Here is a 17,610-nt window from a genome sequence, read left to right as displayed (position 1 = left end):
GGCCTCATTTGAAACACGTATACCTGCCTGAGATAGATGCAGGGATTGAGCTGCTGATTGGGACAAATGTTCTCCAGGCCCTGGAACCTTTGCAAGTCATTCGCAGTGCCAATGGCGGACCCTATGCAATAAAGACAATGCTGGGCTGGACTGTGAATGGACCGTTGAAAGGAGACAGTGGGAGTACATTGAGTTATGAACAGCCACACATAACAGTAAACAGAGTGTCTGTCGTGAATTTGGATGGACTCTGGCAGCAGCAGTTTGCAGCAGATTTTCCTGAGAGCAGTATGGATGAGCAACCTGCAATGTCAAGAGAAGATCATAAGTTTATGGAACTTGTCACAAATTCTGCAAAGCAAGTGGATGGTCACTACCAGATCAACTTACCTTTGAGGAGAAGAGAACTCAGCATGCCAAATAACAGAAGTATTGTTGTGCAGCGTGCTTTGCACCTGAAGAGAAGGCTTCAGAGGGACTTACCTTTTCATGCAGACTATAATGCTTTCATGAACGAGCTTGTTGCCAAAGGTTATGCAGAAAAGGTGCCTGCAGGTGAAATAGATCGTGGAGATGGCAAAGTCTGGTATATTCCACACCATGGTGTTTACCATCCTACAAAAGGGAAAATTAGAGTTGTCTTTGACTGTGGGGCCAGTTTCCAGGGAACATCTCTTAATGCTCAGCTGCTACAAGGACCTGATCTGACCAGTTCATTGATTGGAGTGGTGACTAGATTCAGAAAAGAACCAGTGGTGATCATGGCAGATATAGAAGCCACGTTTCACCAAGTGAAGGTACCTGCTGAAGATGCCGATCTGTTGAGATTCTTATGGTGCCCAGACGGGGATCTGAACCAACAGCTTACTGACTTCAGGATGAAGGTGCATCTCTTTGGAGCGACCTCATCACCCAGCTGTGCCATTTTGCTGTCAGGAAGTGTGCAGAAGACCATAAAGAACAGTTTAGCCAGGAAGTTGTAGATAAGGTCTTACATTGCTTCTATGTGGATGACTGTTTGGTGTCTGTACCTACAGAAGAGGAGGCAGTAGCTCTCTATCATGACCTTGTCTCAATCTGTGCCAAAGGTGTGTTCCAACTCAATAAATGGACAAGCAACAGGCGTGAAGTCCTAGCTGTGATGCCTGAAATACAAAGAGCGAAGGTCATGAAAGAGTTGGACATGGACTTGGATCGGCTACCTGTGGAAAGAGTACTCGGTGTGGAATGGTGTATTTGCTCTGATACTTTTAAGTTTAAGATCGTCATCAAAGACAGACCACTTACCAGAAGAGGAATTCTCTCCACTGTTAGTTCCATCTATAATCCTCTAGGAATACTTAGTCCAGTTATCTTGTCTGCTAAGAAAATCCTAAGAGATCTGTGCAGGAGAGCACTTGGCTGGGATGACATCATTATGGAGTCAGTTGCTGAAAAGTGGATAACCTGGTTGGAGGAACTCTGTCTTCTGGAGAACTTCAGAGTCAGGAGGTGTCTGAAACCCCAGAACTTTGGAGCCACAACGAAGACACAGTTGCACCATTTCTGTGATGCAAATGAGGATGGTTATGGAGTAGTTACTTACCTGCTGTCACATGGTTCACACTCACAAGTACACAGTGCCTTCATTGGGGGAAAAGCTAGGGTTGCTCCACTGAAGTCTATTACTATACCCCGAATGGAGCTCATTGCAGCAACGATGGCAAGTTGCATGGATGTCCTGTGGAGGAAAGAGCTGCACATGAACCTTCAGGAGTCTGTGTTCTGGACTGACAGGGAGTCTGTGCTCAAGTACATCTGTAATGAGACTTCCAGGTTCAAAGTCTTTGTTGCCAACCGAGTCTCAGAGATACTCAAGGTGTCAGAGCCTTCTCAATGGAGATATGTGGGCACTGCAAGTAATCCAGCTGATATTGCCAGAGGTTTTAAGGTGGATGCATTTCTCAAGAATACAATATGGGTGGGCTGCATGGTGGCGCAGCAGGTAGTGCGCGTGCCTCACAGCAAGAAGGTTGCCGGTTTGATCCCCGGGTCAGGCGGGGCCTTTCTTTGTGAAGTTTGCATGTTCTTCCCGTGCATGCGTGGGTTCCTCCCACAAACTAAAAACATGCTCATTAGGTTAATTGAGGACTCTAAATTGTCCGTAGGTGTGAGTGTGAGCGTGAATGTTTGTTTGTCCTTACATGTGGCCCTGCAATCGGCTGGCGACCGGTTCAGGGTGTACCCCGCCTCTCACCCATTGTAGCTGGGATAGGCTCCAGCCCCCCCGCAACTCCGAAAGGGATAGGCGGTATAGTGGATAATGGATGGACAATATGGGTGTCAGGTCCACAGTTTCTTACTCAGCCTGAGACTGAGTGGCCAGGTAAATCTGGGAATGTTATCCAGCTTCCACCAGATGACCCTGTTGTGGTGAATGCTGCTCAGGTTGGAGAAGAGGCTGACGCTGTGAGTCGCATGATCCGTTGTTTCGGATGCTCAGCCAGTGTCTCAGCAGATGGTGGACTTGCCTCACGAAAGAGTTACTCCAGATTAACCACCATTTACACGTGTTGGAGTAGACTATTTTGGACCATTTGAAGTTAAGAGCAGACAAAGTGTGGTCAAGAGGTACAGCGTCATCTTTACCTGCTTGGCCATTCGAGCATTTCACATTGAGGTGGCTCCTTCATTGGACACCGACTCATTCATAAATGCTCTCAGACGCTTCATAGCAAGACGTGGTCAAGTCCTGGAACTGAGTTCTGATAATGGCACGAACTTTGTGGGGGCAGAGCGTGAGCTGAAGGCAGCCATTGAACAGTGGCATCAGTCACAAATCCATGATATGCTTCTCCAGAGAGGAATTAAGTGGACATTTAACCCCCCAGCTGGCTCACATCATGGAGGATCTTGGGAGAGGTTGATTCGTTCTGTGAGGAAGGTCCTCAACTCCACCTTGAATGTGCAGAGCCTGATGAAGAAGGTCTTCACACAGTTCTTTGTGAGGTGGAGGCCATAATCAGCAGTCGGCCAATCACCAAAGCATCAACAGATCCTAATGATCTGGAGGCGCTAACCCCAAACCATCTGTTGCTGTTGAAAACCTCACCATCTTTACCTCCAGGAAACTGTCAAGAGGTTGATGTTTATGCTCACAGGCGATGGAAGCAAGTACAATACATGTCAGACTTGTTCTGGAAAAGGTGGGTGAAGGAATACTTGCCTCAACTGCAGGAACATCAGAGATGGACAGGAGTGAAACGCAACCTCAACCCTGGAGACGTAGTGCTCATTGTGGACAACACAGCACCTCGAAACTCCTGGCTCATGGGGAGAGTTTTACAGACTTTTCCAGATCGGAAGGGATTTGTGCATCAGGTGCGTGTCAAGACAAAGAACAGCTGCCTGGACCGGCCTATTACAAAGATCTGTTTGCTACAGGAGGCTGAAGCTGGATGAGGAGTAGCTGCTGCATTTCATGACATTCTGACTTGACTTTGACAAATCCAATAGGATTATGAACATCTTTTTGACTGAGCCTGAGTGTTGATACCTCTGGCATGACTAGCGACACAGGAAAAGAGAAGCTAACGCATGTAAATGTGCATTATGTATGGACTTTTATTATTAAGCTTACATTTGTCTCATGTCTCCTATAGTTGAATAGCGTAAGTAATTATTATGGATGATAACCTAATAATTAGGGGCTGGTATGTAGGAGCCATGAAGGCAAGGTAAAGGTTTATGATTATGCTCTTGACTTGTTTTGGTATTTTTTGTGATTGGTGGCAGTGATTTGTGGAATCTGGGTCACGGGAATATGGGCGGTGTCACTTAGTTGATGTAAGCACCTGTTCACCTGAGTTCACGAAGGTAGAGGTTTGAGTGGGTCGCCGTATTTTTTGTTGACCGCGTGCATGCACGTAAAGTCCGTTGATTGGTGTTTTTCTTTTTAAGTTTGTATACTCTGTTTAAGTTGATTGCTTTTTTTTTATTAAAGCACGATTTTCTAAGTTATTCCTGTCTCAGCGGATCTTTGGCAAAGCGCGTCAGACAACTAGACTAGACCCATATCTCATCCTCTAAGCGACATCCTGGTTCCTGAGGTCGCTATACTATTTACTATTTTTTAGGATGACGTTTCTCTTTCTGTCCCATCCTTTTGTATACACTTGCCGTGTTAACTTGTTGCACTTGTCTTTTAACATTCTATTTACTTTATTGATGCTGCTGTGAAATTGGAATTTCCCCTCGCGGGATGAATAACGGCATATTGAGTTGAGTTGATGTCTTTCTGGGTCAAAACACAGCTGTATGTGATGAAGTGCCAGTTGCATGTGGTCTGGCTTGATTCTGCTTTGGCCTGTGTTCTTTCTATCTGCGGTCTCACCTGACGCTGCCTTATAGGTTCATCTGTTGAAGGAAGAATGTTGTTCTACATGTTTCCTTTTCTATGTGAGGCATTGAATTAAACCAATATATCCAATTTTATTGACTTATACTCAATGTTTTTGCAACCTTTCAGCCTGAACTGTAATTCATACTTTGGCTTTTCATTCCAAGAATCTGTCTTAGTACTGTAAGTATAAGCGTAACAGGATTAGGTGAGGCTACATGATGACTAAAATACAGTGCCAGTTTCCTTTAAGAATGAATGCAGTCCATCCACTTGTCCTCTTCTGGAATCTTCCGTTGTGAAACGTGAAATTTGGGTCAAGAATGCCATCGGGTCATGTTTTGGCACCTGGGAACAAAGAAGGTGGTGTTGCTGGTTCAATTTACCGATCAACAGCTTTGCTCTTGAGTTGGGTAACAGTGACTGTGTAAACAGGACTCTTATGTAGGTCACACTGCAGCTTGTCTCAATAAAATACCTTCATAAATGCATTTGTTCCACAAGCTTTTTGCCTTTTTCCCAGCACGGCACTTTTCAGGTCATGCCTGGTTACAGTAGGCCTCTTTGTCAATAGTGTCATTTTAGGATAAATATATGAAGCAGCAGAAGAAGAGCACACAGCAATACATGTCAGACTTGTTCTGGAAAAGGTGGGTGAAGGAATACTTGCCTCAACTGCAGGAACGTCAGAGATGGACAGGAGTGAAACGCAACCTCATCCCTGGAGACGTAGTGCTCATTGTGGACAACACAGCACCTCGAAACTCCTGGCTCATGGGGAGAGTTTTACAGACTTTTCCAGATCGGAAGGGATTTGTGCATCAGGTGCGTGTCAAGACAAAGAACAGCTGCCTGGACCGGCCTATTACAAAGATCTGTTTGCTACAGGAGGCTGAAGCTGGATGAGGAGTAGCTGCTGCATATCATGACATTCTGACTTGACTTTGACAAATCCAATAGGATTATGAACATCTTTTTGACTGAGCCTGAGTGTTGATACCTCTGACGTGATTAGCGACACAGGAAAAAAGAAGCTAACGCATGTAAATGTGCATTATGTATGGACTTTTATTATTAAGCTTACATTTGTCTCATGTCTCCTATAGTTGAATAGCATAAGTAATTATTATGGATGATAACCTAATAATTAGGGGCTGGTATGTAGGAGCCATGAAGGCAAGGTAAAGGTTTATGATTATGCTCTTGAATTGTTTTGGTATTTTTTGTGATTGGTGGCAGTGATTTGTGGAATCTGGGTCACGGGAATATGGGCGGTGTCACTTAGTTGATTTAAGCACCTGTTCACCTGAGTTCACGAAGGTAGAGGTTTGAGTGGGTCACCGTATTTTCTTGTTGACCGCGTGCATGCACGTAAAGTCTGTTGATTGGTGTTTTTCTTTTTAAGTTTGTATACACTGTTTAAGTTGATTGCTTTTTTTAATTAAAGCACGTTTTTCTAAGTTGTTCCTGTGCCAGTTTCCTTTAAGAATGAATGCAGTCCATCCACTTGTCCTCTTCTGGAATCTTCCATTGTGAAACGTGAAATTTGGGTCAAGAATGCCATCGGGTCATGTTTTGGCACCTGGGAACAAAGAAGGAGGTGTTGCTGGTTCAATTTACCGATCAACAGCTTTGCTCTTGAGTTGGGTAGCAGTGACTCTGTAAACAGGACAAAAAAGGTTTGTTCATGCTGTTGAATGTAACTAAGTACTTTTACTCCACTAGCACTGAGGGAAATATTGTACTTACACTATATCATTTGACAGCTCTTAGGCACAGCTGTTGCTGTAATTCAAACTAACTGCGTGTAGTAGTTAAGATTAGCTCCACTTTGTCAACTACGAGAGTAAAATGCTGCTTATGCATTCATTAAATAATAAAATACTAATACTACTAAAAATACAATTAAATGATATATAACACTTTAACAATGACAGGAGCCATTCTGTCCCATACCCTTACTTTTGATATTTTAAGTAAAATTTGCAAAACTTCTACTAAAGTAAAATATTTGAATGCGGGACAAATATTTTTACACTGTTGCTACTTTTATTTAAGTATCCAAATACTTCTTCCACCACTGCTTGCACAGAGTAAGATGTTGTTTGGATTTGCATCATCACATATAGCATATTGAAATTCACTTCAATAGACTTCCTTGTGTATTTGCTCTTCTAGGATCAAAAATCGATAAAGTCTGATGAGCACGTGAATCAGTCATTCAGCCACTTCATTTGCTCCCAAAGAGCAGAAGACACAGAGCACTTGAACACAGCATATACTGCAGACATAAAGCAAAAATGTGTGGAAAAACAGGGTTAAAACATTTGAAAATAAGGAAAACTTTGCATACAAATAAAAAATGGTGAACTATTTTGAATTTCGACACTGAAAGCATGTTTGTGCTCATGCTGAATGAATTTTGGAGCAGTGATGATCTTTTCTGATCATCTGGGTGATTTCAGTGCCAACAATGGCCTCAGAGGAGAGTCTGTGAATTTCCAGAATGTGGACAAGCTGGAATATCTTTGCTTCTGTGCCATCTTGTGCCATCTTGTGCCATCTTGTGTACCATCCCACAAAACTTTTTTTTATTTTTTTTTTGGGGCTATAAAAGCCTGCGCTGCCTCCCGGACTCTATGCTCTGATGACCTGGACACTCCGCCGTCCAGCATGAAGGCTCTCCTCCTTGTGGCTCTGTTCGGATGCTTCGGTAAAGACTTTTCTCATTTCACTTCACTGAACTCTCAATGTGTCCGCATTTGTTATTTACCCGTCCGTATTTGCAGCCACCGCCTTTGCGGCCCCCACTAACAAGGTGAGATGGTGCCTGAAGTCGGACCAAGAGCTCCGGAAATGTACGGATCTGGCAGCCAAAGCTCCGGTGTTCTCCTGCACGAAGAGAGACAGCACCATCGACTGCATCATGGCAATTAAGGTGAGAAGAGGAACATCATCCAGAGCTCACACTTCATCACAGTAGATAAGAGAAATGTCTCCATAGCTTCAGGCTTAGTGTTTAATTTCACCTTTTATCTTATAAAAATGGCTAATCAGTGGATCTTGTAATGGTCAAAAGTATTATATTTACTGATGATGTTGTCAGAGGTGAGGAAAAGGATTCATTCAGCCTTTTTAAAAGTGTACATACCACAATGAAATACTACATTACAAATACTGCTTCATAATAAGGAAAAGTAAAAAGTATTAAAGAATATGGAAATATATTAATATGATCTGATTCTTATTATTATTGATATGATAACCTTTATAAAACATTTCAGTCTTGCAGCAGGTGAAGCAGTGTTATTTTTGAGTACCTAATTTACAGTTTAGTAGTCAAATCAATTTTATTCAAAGCTAGTATATCTGCAAAATCTTTATCTGCAAAGTAGCTACAGCTGTCAGAAGGATGTATTGACGTAAAAAGTACAACAGTTCCCTCTGAAATGTAATACAAATAAAATGGAAATACTTGAGTAGCTAAACCACCTCAAAATTGAACAGTAATTGAGTAAATGTACTTTCATTTTCTGCCACAATGTGAAAATAGTCTAAACCAACTAGAAGTCTTGTTCATAAGTATTAACACAATCTATCTATCTGAATAATAATGTCATGCTGCTGGTTGTGTTTTTGCAATCAGGCTGGTGAAGCAGATGCCATCACTTTGGACGGAGGGGACATCTACACTGCTGGACTGAACAACTACGACTTGCAACCCATTATTGCTGAGGACTACGGTCCCAGTATGTCTTTACTGATAAAATTAGCACCAGGAAGGGGATGTCTAGCATTTTGCATGAGCTACATGTTTGAACCTTTTGCTCACAGCTGTTCTGTGTACTTCCAGCTTCAGACACCTGCTACTTCGCTGTTGCTGTGGTGAAGAAGGGCACTAGGTTTGGCATCAAGGATCTGCAGGGGAAGAAATCCTGCCACACTGGACTGGGAAAATCTGCAGGCTGGAACATTCCCATAGGAACTCTGTTGTCCATGAATTTGATTCAGTGGTCAGGCGTTGAGGACAGCCCTGTGGAAGAGGGTGAGTTTCAACACAACCCTCAAATGAAAGTTACTACTTATATATGTTACTACTGATGGCAGTATGAAATGTGTGCATTGGCTGTGGCAAAGGTCAGACAACCAAAAAATTGCATTTGACTCAGTGTACTTGTGGTCAGAGCTGCAGTTGCTGCTGAGGTCATCTCCTCGGTTTTCTGCAACATTGCTGGGACGGACTTAAAACCTCAGTATCTCTAAAATATTTGCTTCAGCCCTGCTTTTTCTTTTGCAGCGGTGAGCAAGTACTTCTCGGCCAGCTGTGCTCCAGGGGCAACAGCAGGCAGCAAACTGTGTGAGCTGTGCAAGGGAGACTGCTCCAGGACCCACAAGGAGCCTTACTATGACTACGCCGGAGCCTTCCAGTCAGTATCCGCCTTTACACGTTTAGCCTCCAGACATGCTGCTGGTAACAATCAAACCTGTAATGTTGGTGCACCTGTGGATTGCTTTGCTTTATAGGTGTCTGGTGGACGATGCTGGAGAAGTGGCTTTTGTGAAGCATCTCACTGTACCTGGTCAGTATTGAATTGTTTCTCAGTTGTTTCTGTATTATGAGACTATAAAATATGTACATTTTTTGTCTTATTTCAGTTAAATAGCAAGATCTTCCTTTTAAATATTATTTGATATTTGCATATTCCTCAATAACATCAACACAAATAGCAGCACTGTTGCAAGCGCATCACATCTATATCACAATCTGAATGTTATGCAACTTTTTTCTGTAACTCTTCATAATTTGCATGAAATTACCCAGATTATGAAAACATGCCCAACATGAGATTTATTTAGAAGTGAAAGATTAGAAGAGAAAAAAAAAACTTTTAAAATTGTTATTGTGACACATTTTCAGACTCAGAGAAGGCTAGCTACGAGCTTCTGTGCAAAGATAACACCAGAGCGCCCATTGACAGCTATAAAACCTGCCACCTGGCCAGAGTACCAGCTCAGGCTGTTGTCACCCGTAAGGACCCACAGCTGGCTGAAGCAATCTGGACAAGTCTCAGCTCAGTGAAGGTATATTTATCTGAAACAAAGAGCCAGTAGTGGAGTTCACTGCCTGATAGGAATAATAAAGCAGAACAGTGACTCATGATAAAAGGAATCATTTCAATATGTAACTTGTGCTTACATAATAACATTTGCTCACTTTTTGCCTTTTCAGGGCTTTGACCTCTTCTCCTCTGATGCCTATGCACCTGCCAAAAACCTGATGTTCAAGGACTCAGCAGTGAAGCTGGTGCGCCTGCCCCCAAGCACAGATTCCTTCCTGTACTTGGGTGCTGAATACATGAGCATTGTCCGTTCCCTTAAGAGAGGTACAAACACCCATTTTAACACCCATAAACCATCAGACAAATTGATTAGACGGCAGATGCTGGCTTATGCTAATGCTTTACTTCACTTTCCAGAGCAGACCCCAGCCACTACATCCACTGCCATTAGATGGTGTGCTGTGGGCCACGCCGAGACAGACAAATGCGACACATGGAGCATCAACAGTATGGAGGGTGACAACACCGCCATTGAATGCCAGAGTGCCCCCACTGTTGAGGACTGCCTGAAAAAGATTATGGTAAAACACTCTTGGATGGAAAATACGGGAGTCTATTGCTAGCTTAAGAATTTTGTGGCATTTGTCTCTGATCATATGTCGACTCAATTATCCCGCAGCGCAAAGAGGCTGACGCAGTGGCAGTGGATGGAGGACAGGTGTACACAGCTGGGAAGTGTGGTCTGGTTCCTGCTATGGTGGAGCAGTATGACGAAGGTATGAGAAAGCACAGAAAGCATCACACATGATCCTGTGTTTTACCTTTTCTACATGAATAATATTTGCATGTCTCTGTCTCTCCACAGTGCAGTGCAGCGTCCCTGGAGGTAATAAACCTGCCTGTACAGTATTTCTGTTCCTTCTAGCTTAAGTGATATACATAAAATTGAGTGATAATATAGATAAGATTCATGCTTGTTTCTGGGGAAGTTTCCTGGAAAGAGCTGTGTAATTTGATGCTAATTGTAAGAAAAATTAGGATCCAATTAAACATGAAATCATTACTATTCTACTAAGATGTATGCTTCACTACACACACATTTCAGATTTTGCAGTGTTCAGCTGACCTGCTGTGCATTGACTCAAAGACTTTCTAGGTCCAGCAAGCGATTAACTGGAATTAATTTACTGGAAATATGCCAATTGGATATTGTCTATTTCCTCAAGTACTTCGGAATTTATTAGGAAACTATTTGTAAATTACAGAGCGGGAAAAATAGTGTTACCCATTTAGTTTTATATTACAACATGTGCTTATCTCTGAGCTCTGAGATGAACTTTTGAATTAAATTAAATGAACTACAACTAATGACTATCTGCCGGACAGTTTTCTCATTCATCTTCTTCTGTGCTTGTAGCCTCAGCCTCCTCTTACTATGCTGTTGCTGTGGTAAAGAAGGGTTCAGGGGTGACCTGGGAGAACCTGAACGGCAAGAAGTCTTGCCACGCAGGCATCGGCAGCGCTGCTGGCTGGAACGTCCCCATGGGCCACATCCACAAGCTGACCAACGACTGTGACTTCAGTAAGTTAAAGGTTCTGTTCATATACCTCTAATTTGAAGGATGTTAAGAAAGAAGCATAATGCGCCACAATGCAGAAACGTTACATTGAACTTGTCTGCAAAGTTGCAAAAGTCCACTTGTGGAAACTAAAACTGAATTTCTTTGTCTCAATATGTTTTGATAACTTGAAGCACTGACTGTGGTCTTTGTTAAATATTTAAAAAACAAACAAAAAAAAAAAACACCTTGACCAAGTGTTTTTGTAGTTCTGTGCTTTGTATGTCCAGCACCACCCCACCACCCCATAATTCATTGCTGTTCCTGCATTGGAAGAAATGTAGTTTTTAGGAGACGTGATTGCCTTATGCACACCGCATAAGGCACCGCTGAGTGCAAACACCATACTGACTGTTTCCTTCTTCTTACTCAGCTAAGTTCTTCAGCGGAGGCTGTGCCCCTGGAGCAGACCCTGAATCTCCATTCTGTTCTCAGTGTGCCGGCAGTGGCAAAGCTGAAGGAGATAAGTCCAAGTGCAAAGCCAGTGCTGATGAGCAGTACTATGGCTACGCTGGAGCCTTCAGGTAGGAAGCACTTATTCTCTGCAGAAAAATTTTGGGAAATACAGACATTGTCTTCTTCTACAGAATGAGTAAAGATGACTGATACCACTCCCATGTCTGGATGGAGCTTAAACCAGGAGGTTGTTAGTCTTGATTAGCCAAAGACTGTCTATTTGCACTTTTCTGCAGCTTCTCTGCTGGTTGCTACCAACAATAAATGGTAACATCACTTAACTCCCCCTAAAATAAAAATGGTAGTTTGTACAATTCTGCTTGTGTATGGCTTAAACAACTGAGATATAATTTATTAATTAGTAAGCTTAGGCTGCTAGCAGCTGTATTTTTGAACTTTTTGAGAGAGCCTGCTTGTTACGTGTTCTCCGCTTCATTGTTTGTGCTAAGCTAAGCTAACTGCTCCCCAACTCCAGCTGTACACGAAACATGAGAGTGGTATCAATCTTCTCATCTAATTATTCCATGAATTACTCTCCCAGAGCATCCAGCATAGGGTGGAATCATCATATTTACATGTTGTATATGATTACAGATGTCTTGTTGATGGTGCCGGCGATGTTGCCTTCATCAAACACACAATCGTCGGAGAAAACAGTGATGGTAAGAGACTGACTTTGACCTGTTTTCATCTCAACTACCGCTGTGTTGTTTCCTTCAAAACTTTAACATTCATCAATGCCACATTTTCTCATCAAAGGCAACGGTCCAGCATGGGCAAGTGGTTTGAGTTCTGCTGACTACGAGCTGATCTGCCTTGGTAAGAGCCCAGTGCCAGTCACTGATTACGCCTCTTGCCACCTGGCTGTTGTGCCTGCATACGCTGTGGTGACTCGTCCGGAGAGCCACGGTGAGGTGGTTCGCATCCTTCAGGACCAGCAGGTTGGTGATTTTTTATTTATTTATGTATTTATTTTTTGAGGTCGCATTTAGGCTTTGCTTGTTTGCATTACAAAATATTCTATTCCTTGTTTTAAGTTTCATTTTTACTGTAATAGTGGTATTCCCTCATTTGGGTGTGCATTGTCTACAGTTTTGACTCATTCACACTCTGTGTGTCGTTTAAATCTTAATTTTGTTTTTAATTTTTAGACCAAGTTTGGCACCCGTGGCAGCGATTCATTCAGAATGTTCCAGTCTGAATCAGGAAAGAACCTCCTCTTCAAGGACTCCACTAAGTGTCTCCAGGAGGTTTCTGCTGGAACATCCTTTGACCAGTTTTTGGGGACAGATTACATCAATGCCATGACTTCACTCAGACAGTGCAGTGAATCCACCCCAGGTTTGTACTACTGTGGGTTAAATCAAGGTTAACAGTAATTTAATAGAGTCACCTTAAAACTGTACCATAACACCATAAATAAAATACGTGCCTGCGCTGCAGTCCCAAGTAATTATATTTTTTCCTTCCCAACAGATCTGGAGAAATCCTGCACTTTCCATTCCTGCCAGCAAAAAATCTAGTGGTGACCACAGACAACGTGCTGCCCCATTCGGCTGTCAGTGATTCGAGCACCTTACCCAAACTTCCCACACTCAACCCAAAAATTTGCTTTGTGTATTTTCCTACTGCTCTTTTTTAGACCTATTTTTAGACGTGCAACCAACAAACAGATATAAATCACTACCACAACCTACGGATCAACTATTCTGCAGCCAATTATGTCCTATTGTAGCTTTTTTCATGCTGTTCAAACATAATGTTACATTACCTGTGTTATTTGATTAGTGTTATGTTTTGTTAACACGTGCCTAACTTTTCTCAGATAAAGCCTTTTTAATGCTCTTTTGTGGTGACAGTATGGTTTGTTTTTGTAATAATGTCATGTTCAGGCTTTCATCTTAAATGTCAATAAAAAGCACATAATAGTATTGGGGGTCAGGGGACAATATTGTTGCTTCTTGTCTGTAATATAAATTTAAGGTTTTGTTGTGAAACTCATCTGGAATCTGAAATATTCTTATAGAAAAGTACATGCACTTGATAATCATCACGACAAGGGATGCACTAAATCATCAGTAAAATAATAATCAGTGAACAGTCACAATTTTACAAGCACTAATTTATTTTACAAACTACTCTCTCTGTACACTTCCAAAAGGAATAAATAGATAATTAGATAAACATCACGGTCACAAATAACATGGGACACTGGGCTCTTTGGGCACTCTGAACCAATCCAAAATCTGCACAAAATCCTCATGTCTCCCTGCAACACATCTGACCATAAACAGACAGAGGTGGCTAGATGAATTCAACTTTATTTATATAGCACTTTAAAAACAACCACAGTTGAACAAAGTGCTGTACATTTATAGACAAAACAATATAAGTAGAATAAGATGAATAAAATAAAACAGGAATAAACACTAAAATATTTGTTTTATTGTTTTTAAAAACAATTAAAAACAATAAAACAATAAGTAAAAGCAAACCATAAGACACTAAAACAAGAGCGGAGTCTCATGTGGGGTTGAAAGCCAAGGAATAAAAGCAGGTTTTAGGACGAGTTTTAAAAATGGACAGTGATGGGGCTTGCCTCATGATTGATGGTAGCTCGTTCCATAATTTTGGAGCCGCCACAGAGAAAGCTTCCGTTTTGATCTCGGTACCTCCAGGTACAGTAGATCAGCTGACCTGAGGCACTGAGCAGGAGCGAAAGAGGTGAAGGAGCTCAGAGAGGTAAGGCGGGGTGAGACCTTAAAAGAATCTTAAAATGGACCCTAAAGCGCACAGGCAGCCAGTGGAGGGAGGCCAGGATGGGAGTTATGTGCTCCCTTTTACGCACTCCAGTTAAGAGGTGAGCTGCTGCGTTTTGCACCAGCTGGAGGCGTGCAAGGTAGGACTGGCTGACTCCAAAATAAAGTGCATTACAGTAATCCAGCCGAGATGTGATAAAGGCATGGATTACTGTTTCAAAGTGCTGTTGTGCAAGGAAAGGTTTCACCTTTGCCAGCTGCCTAATGTGGAAAAAAGCTGGACTTCACTACAGCACTAATTTGCCAATCCAATTTAAAATCACTGTCCATCTTAAAACCCAAGTTTGAGACTGTTGGCTTTACATAACCTGCCAAAGGGCCAAAGTCAACAGGAGGGGGTTTACAAGGGCCACTGGGGCCAAACACCATCACTTCTGTTTTTTTCTCATTGAAATTTAGAAAGTTCAAGGCCATCCAGGCTTTGATGTCCTCAAGACATGACACAAGTGGTGTGAGGGAGAAGGCATTTTTCTTTTTCAGCGGCACATATATCTGACTGTTGTCAGCATAACAATGAAAAGAGATGCCATGCTTTCTCAGGATGGAGCCCAGGGGCAGTAAATATAGAGAAAAAAGCAGGGGCCCTAAAACCGACCCCTGTGGAACCCCATACAGTAGTGGAGCAGAGCTGGACTCCGAATTTCCAAGGTTTACACTCATACTCCTGTCGGCCAGATAAGATTTGAACCACTCCAGTGCAGTACCACAGATGCCCACTAGGTGACGTAACCAAGCCACTAGGGTGCTGTGGTCCACAGTGTCAACAGCTGCAGTTAGGTCCAACAAAACCAGGATTACATGGTCACCCGAGTCAGTAGCCAGGAGGATATCGTTAAAAACTCTTAATAAAGCTGACTCAGTGCTATGCTGAGTTTTAAATTCAGACTGAAAGACCTCCAGGACACCATGCTTATCCAGGAAAGACTTTATCTGAGCATGCACAACTTTCTCCAAGGTTTTAGAAATAAAAGGCAACTTGGAGATGGGCCTAAAGTTGGCCAACAATCAAGGCCAGGTTTCTTAATTAGGGGCTGCACCACTGCATGTTGAAAACTTACAGGAACAACTCCTGAAGACAGACTGCTGTTAATGATAGCTAAAACTGTTTTCCCTACACTAGGGAAAACCTCTTTAAAAAAGACGAGGAGAGACAGCGTCACAGGGAGAACCTGACGGCTAAATACGGCCAACCAGATCTTCTAAGAACGACAGAGACACAGGCTCAAACTTATCAAGAGCTACAGAAAATGGGGCAGGGTCAGAGGGATCAGATGCAGGAGCTGAGATGAGAGCCCTGGCAGTAGCAACCTTATCAATGAAAAAGTGCAGGAAGCTATTGAACATTTCAGGAGATGCCTCCAAGCTGACAGGCTGTGGGGCATTAAGAACATGTGTCAGTGGTTTTCAATAACACGCGGGATGTGACGATTAGACTCAATGAGGTTTAACAAGTATTTTCTTTTGGACTCTTTAACAGTGCTCTGGTCGCAGCGCCAACAGTCCTTTAGGATTTGGAAGGAAACCTGCAGCTTGTCCGTCTTCCACCTGCGCTCAGCTTTGCGGCACTCCCGTCTAGCTGCGCGAGTTCTTTCGTTAAACCAGGGCTCAGATTTAGCTTTGGGCTGCACAGTTTTTAATGGAGCCACATAGTCCAGTATGGTTCGCCAGGAGGAGTGAAACCAGGAGCTGAGCTCCTCTGTGTTAACAGAGACAGGACGGACACAGACCTGATCAAAAGCCACAGAAGACTGACCGGCAGTACAGGAGTTAAAAACCCGACGTCTCTGAGCAGGAGCGCTAGATTTAACCTTGGCATAGGAGAAAGCAACTTCAAGCAAGACCGGCATATGATCAGAAATCACGTCGTCACAGATCTCCAAGTTAGACACAGATAACCCATGAGAGAGGACAAGGTCTAAAAGAGTCAATAAGGATTAAAAATTCCTTCACCGATGGCTTATCAGGACAACACACGTGAATATGTGCCAGAAGACCAGAGAAGTCATTCACAAAGTCACTATTGTGTTTGGCGGGTCGATAGATGACTGCGCACAGCACCGGGTCGGAGCGACCCACCTCAAATAAAGTCACCTCAAAGCTGGAAAAAGAGGATGAGGCGATGCGCTGCTTACATGTAAAGTCATTTTTGTAAACCGACGCCGTTCCTCCTCCACGACCCGACGTCCGCGGGAAGTTAAAGTAGGAACAGCCGGCAGGTAGAAGTTCCACCAGAGCGCTGCACTCACCGGCACCGATCCAAGTGTCTGTCACACAGAGGAAATCCAGGCCACGGGAGCTGAAGAAATCCCTCACGGTGAAGGTTTTGTTCGCCAGGGATCGAGCGTTCACCAAGCCAATCCTGATGGGAGCTGGAAGAGTTTTCACCGTTCATGGTCTCAGTCTTGATCATGTATTGCAATGTCAAAAATTTGCCAATAGATAAACACGTTCTCATTGACTGAAGCTGTTGGCATAGTCAAACAAACCCACAAACCCAATCAGGCTCCAGGGTAAAAATTAACTTTGGCCCCTTATTGACCCTCTCTTTGTGGTAAACGCTCCAAACATTTATTTAAGAGTTCTTTAGAAAAATGTACCATGTCATTTTTGGCATGGGACCCCTCAACAAATTATGTAGCCTGCCCAGGTAATAATGCAGGGCACAGCTTCAGACCTTTATCATTCATTTGATATTCTTTAGTTAGGAGCACATATTTCCGAACAAATTTTCTGAAAAGCATTTCAAAATGAATTCATATTTTCAAGTAAATATCAGAAACATTAAACATGCTTGAGTGTTTCCATTTTATGGAACTTTAGATAACAATCTTTCATACCCTTCCTGTCCAGTGAAAACCATGCATCTCCAAATTCGGTGATTTTTCTGCTAAACTGAAAAGTGTTCCTTTATGGGTTGAGAAAATTGTCCTACTTCATTAAACAGATAAACTATTTAAAAACCCTCCTGGATTAACTGGAAAATGCATTGTCATAAAACTGAAAACAGGGCTGTTTTTCTTCACGTTCTCACAAACATATATTATTGTAATGCTGTAGATTAAACTACAACAGTATATTTAATAGTTAAAATTAGCTCAAACTTAAACATCCACAGCAGTAAAGTGCAAAATACACATTAATGCAGCAGTAATATTAATCCAAAAACATCATATATAATAAAACCACTGACAGGGAGCATTTTACTGCAGAATGAGTGCCTACTTTTACTTTTGATACTTTATATTTTATTGATTATCTAACATTTACTTCTGTACGGT

At 42.5% G+C, this 17,610-nt stretch overlaps 1 protein-coding gene across 1 annotated transcript; it reads left to right on the top strand.

The window, feature by feature from the left end:
- The first annotated feature begins 7,001 nt into the window (after window positions 1–7,001).
- LOC139338587 (serotransferrin-like) lies at window positions 7,002–13,513 on the top strand. Its single transcript, XM_070973748.1, has 17 exons — window positions 7,002–7,091; window positions 7,168–7,316; window positions 8,025–8,127; window positions 8,232–8,423; window positions 8,676–8,805; window positions 8,903–8,958; window positions 9,297–9,460; window positions 9,609–9,762; window positions 9,856–10,019; window positions 10,118–10,214; window positions 10,304–10,324; window positions 10,856–11,020; window positions 11,431–11,581; window positions 12,108–12,175; window positions 12,273–12,454; window positions 12,665–12,854; window positions 12,990–13,513. Exons 1-17 carry the CDS (start codon window positions 7,052–7,054, stop codon window positions 13,034–13,036), a joined length of 2,073 nt encoding a protein of 690 aa, XP_070829849.1. The 5' UTR covers window positions 7,002–7,051; the 3' UTR covers window positions 13,037–13,513.
- Window positions 13,514–17,610: the final 4,097 nt, after the last annotated feature.

This window comes from Chaetodon trifascialis, chromosome 11 (genome assembly GCF_039877785.1).
Source record: "Chaetodon trifascialis isolate fChaTrf1 chromosome 11, fChaTrf1.hap1, whole genome shotgun sequence".
Lineage (NCBI taxonomy): Eukaryota > Metazoa > Chordata > Actinopteri > Chaetodontiformes > Chaetodontidae > Chaetodon > Chaetodon trifascialis.
The sequence above is the reverse complement of the archived record's forward strand: the minus strand, read 5'-3'. Positions and strand labels throughout refer to the sequence as shown.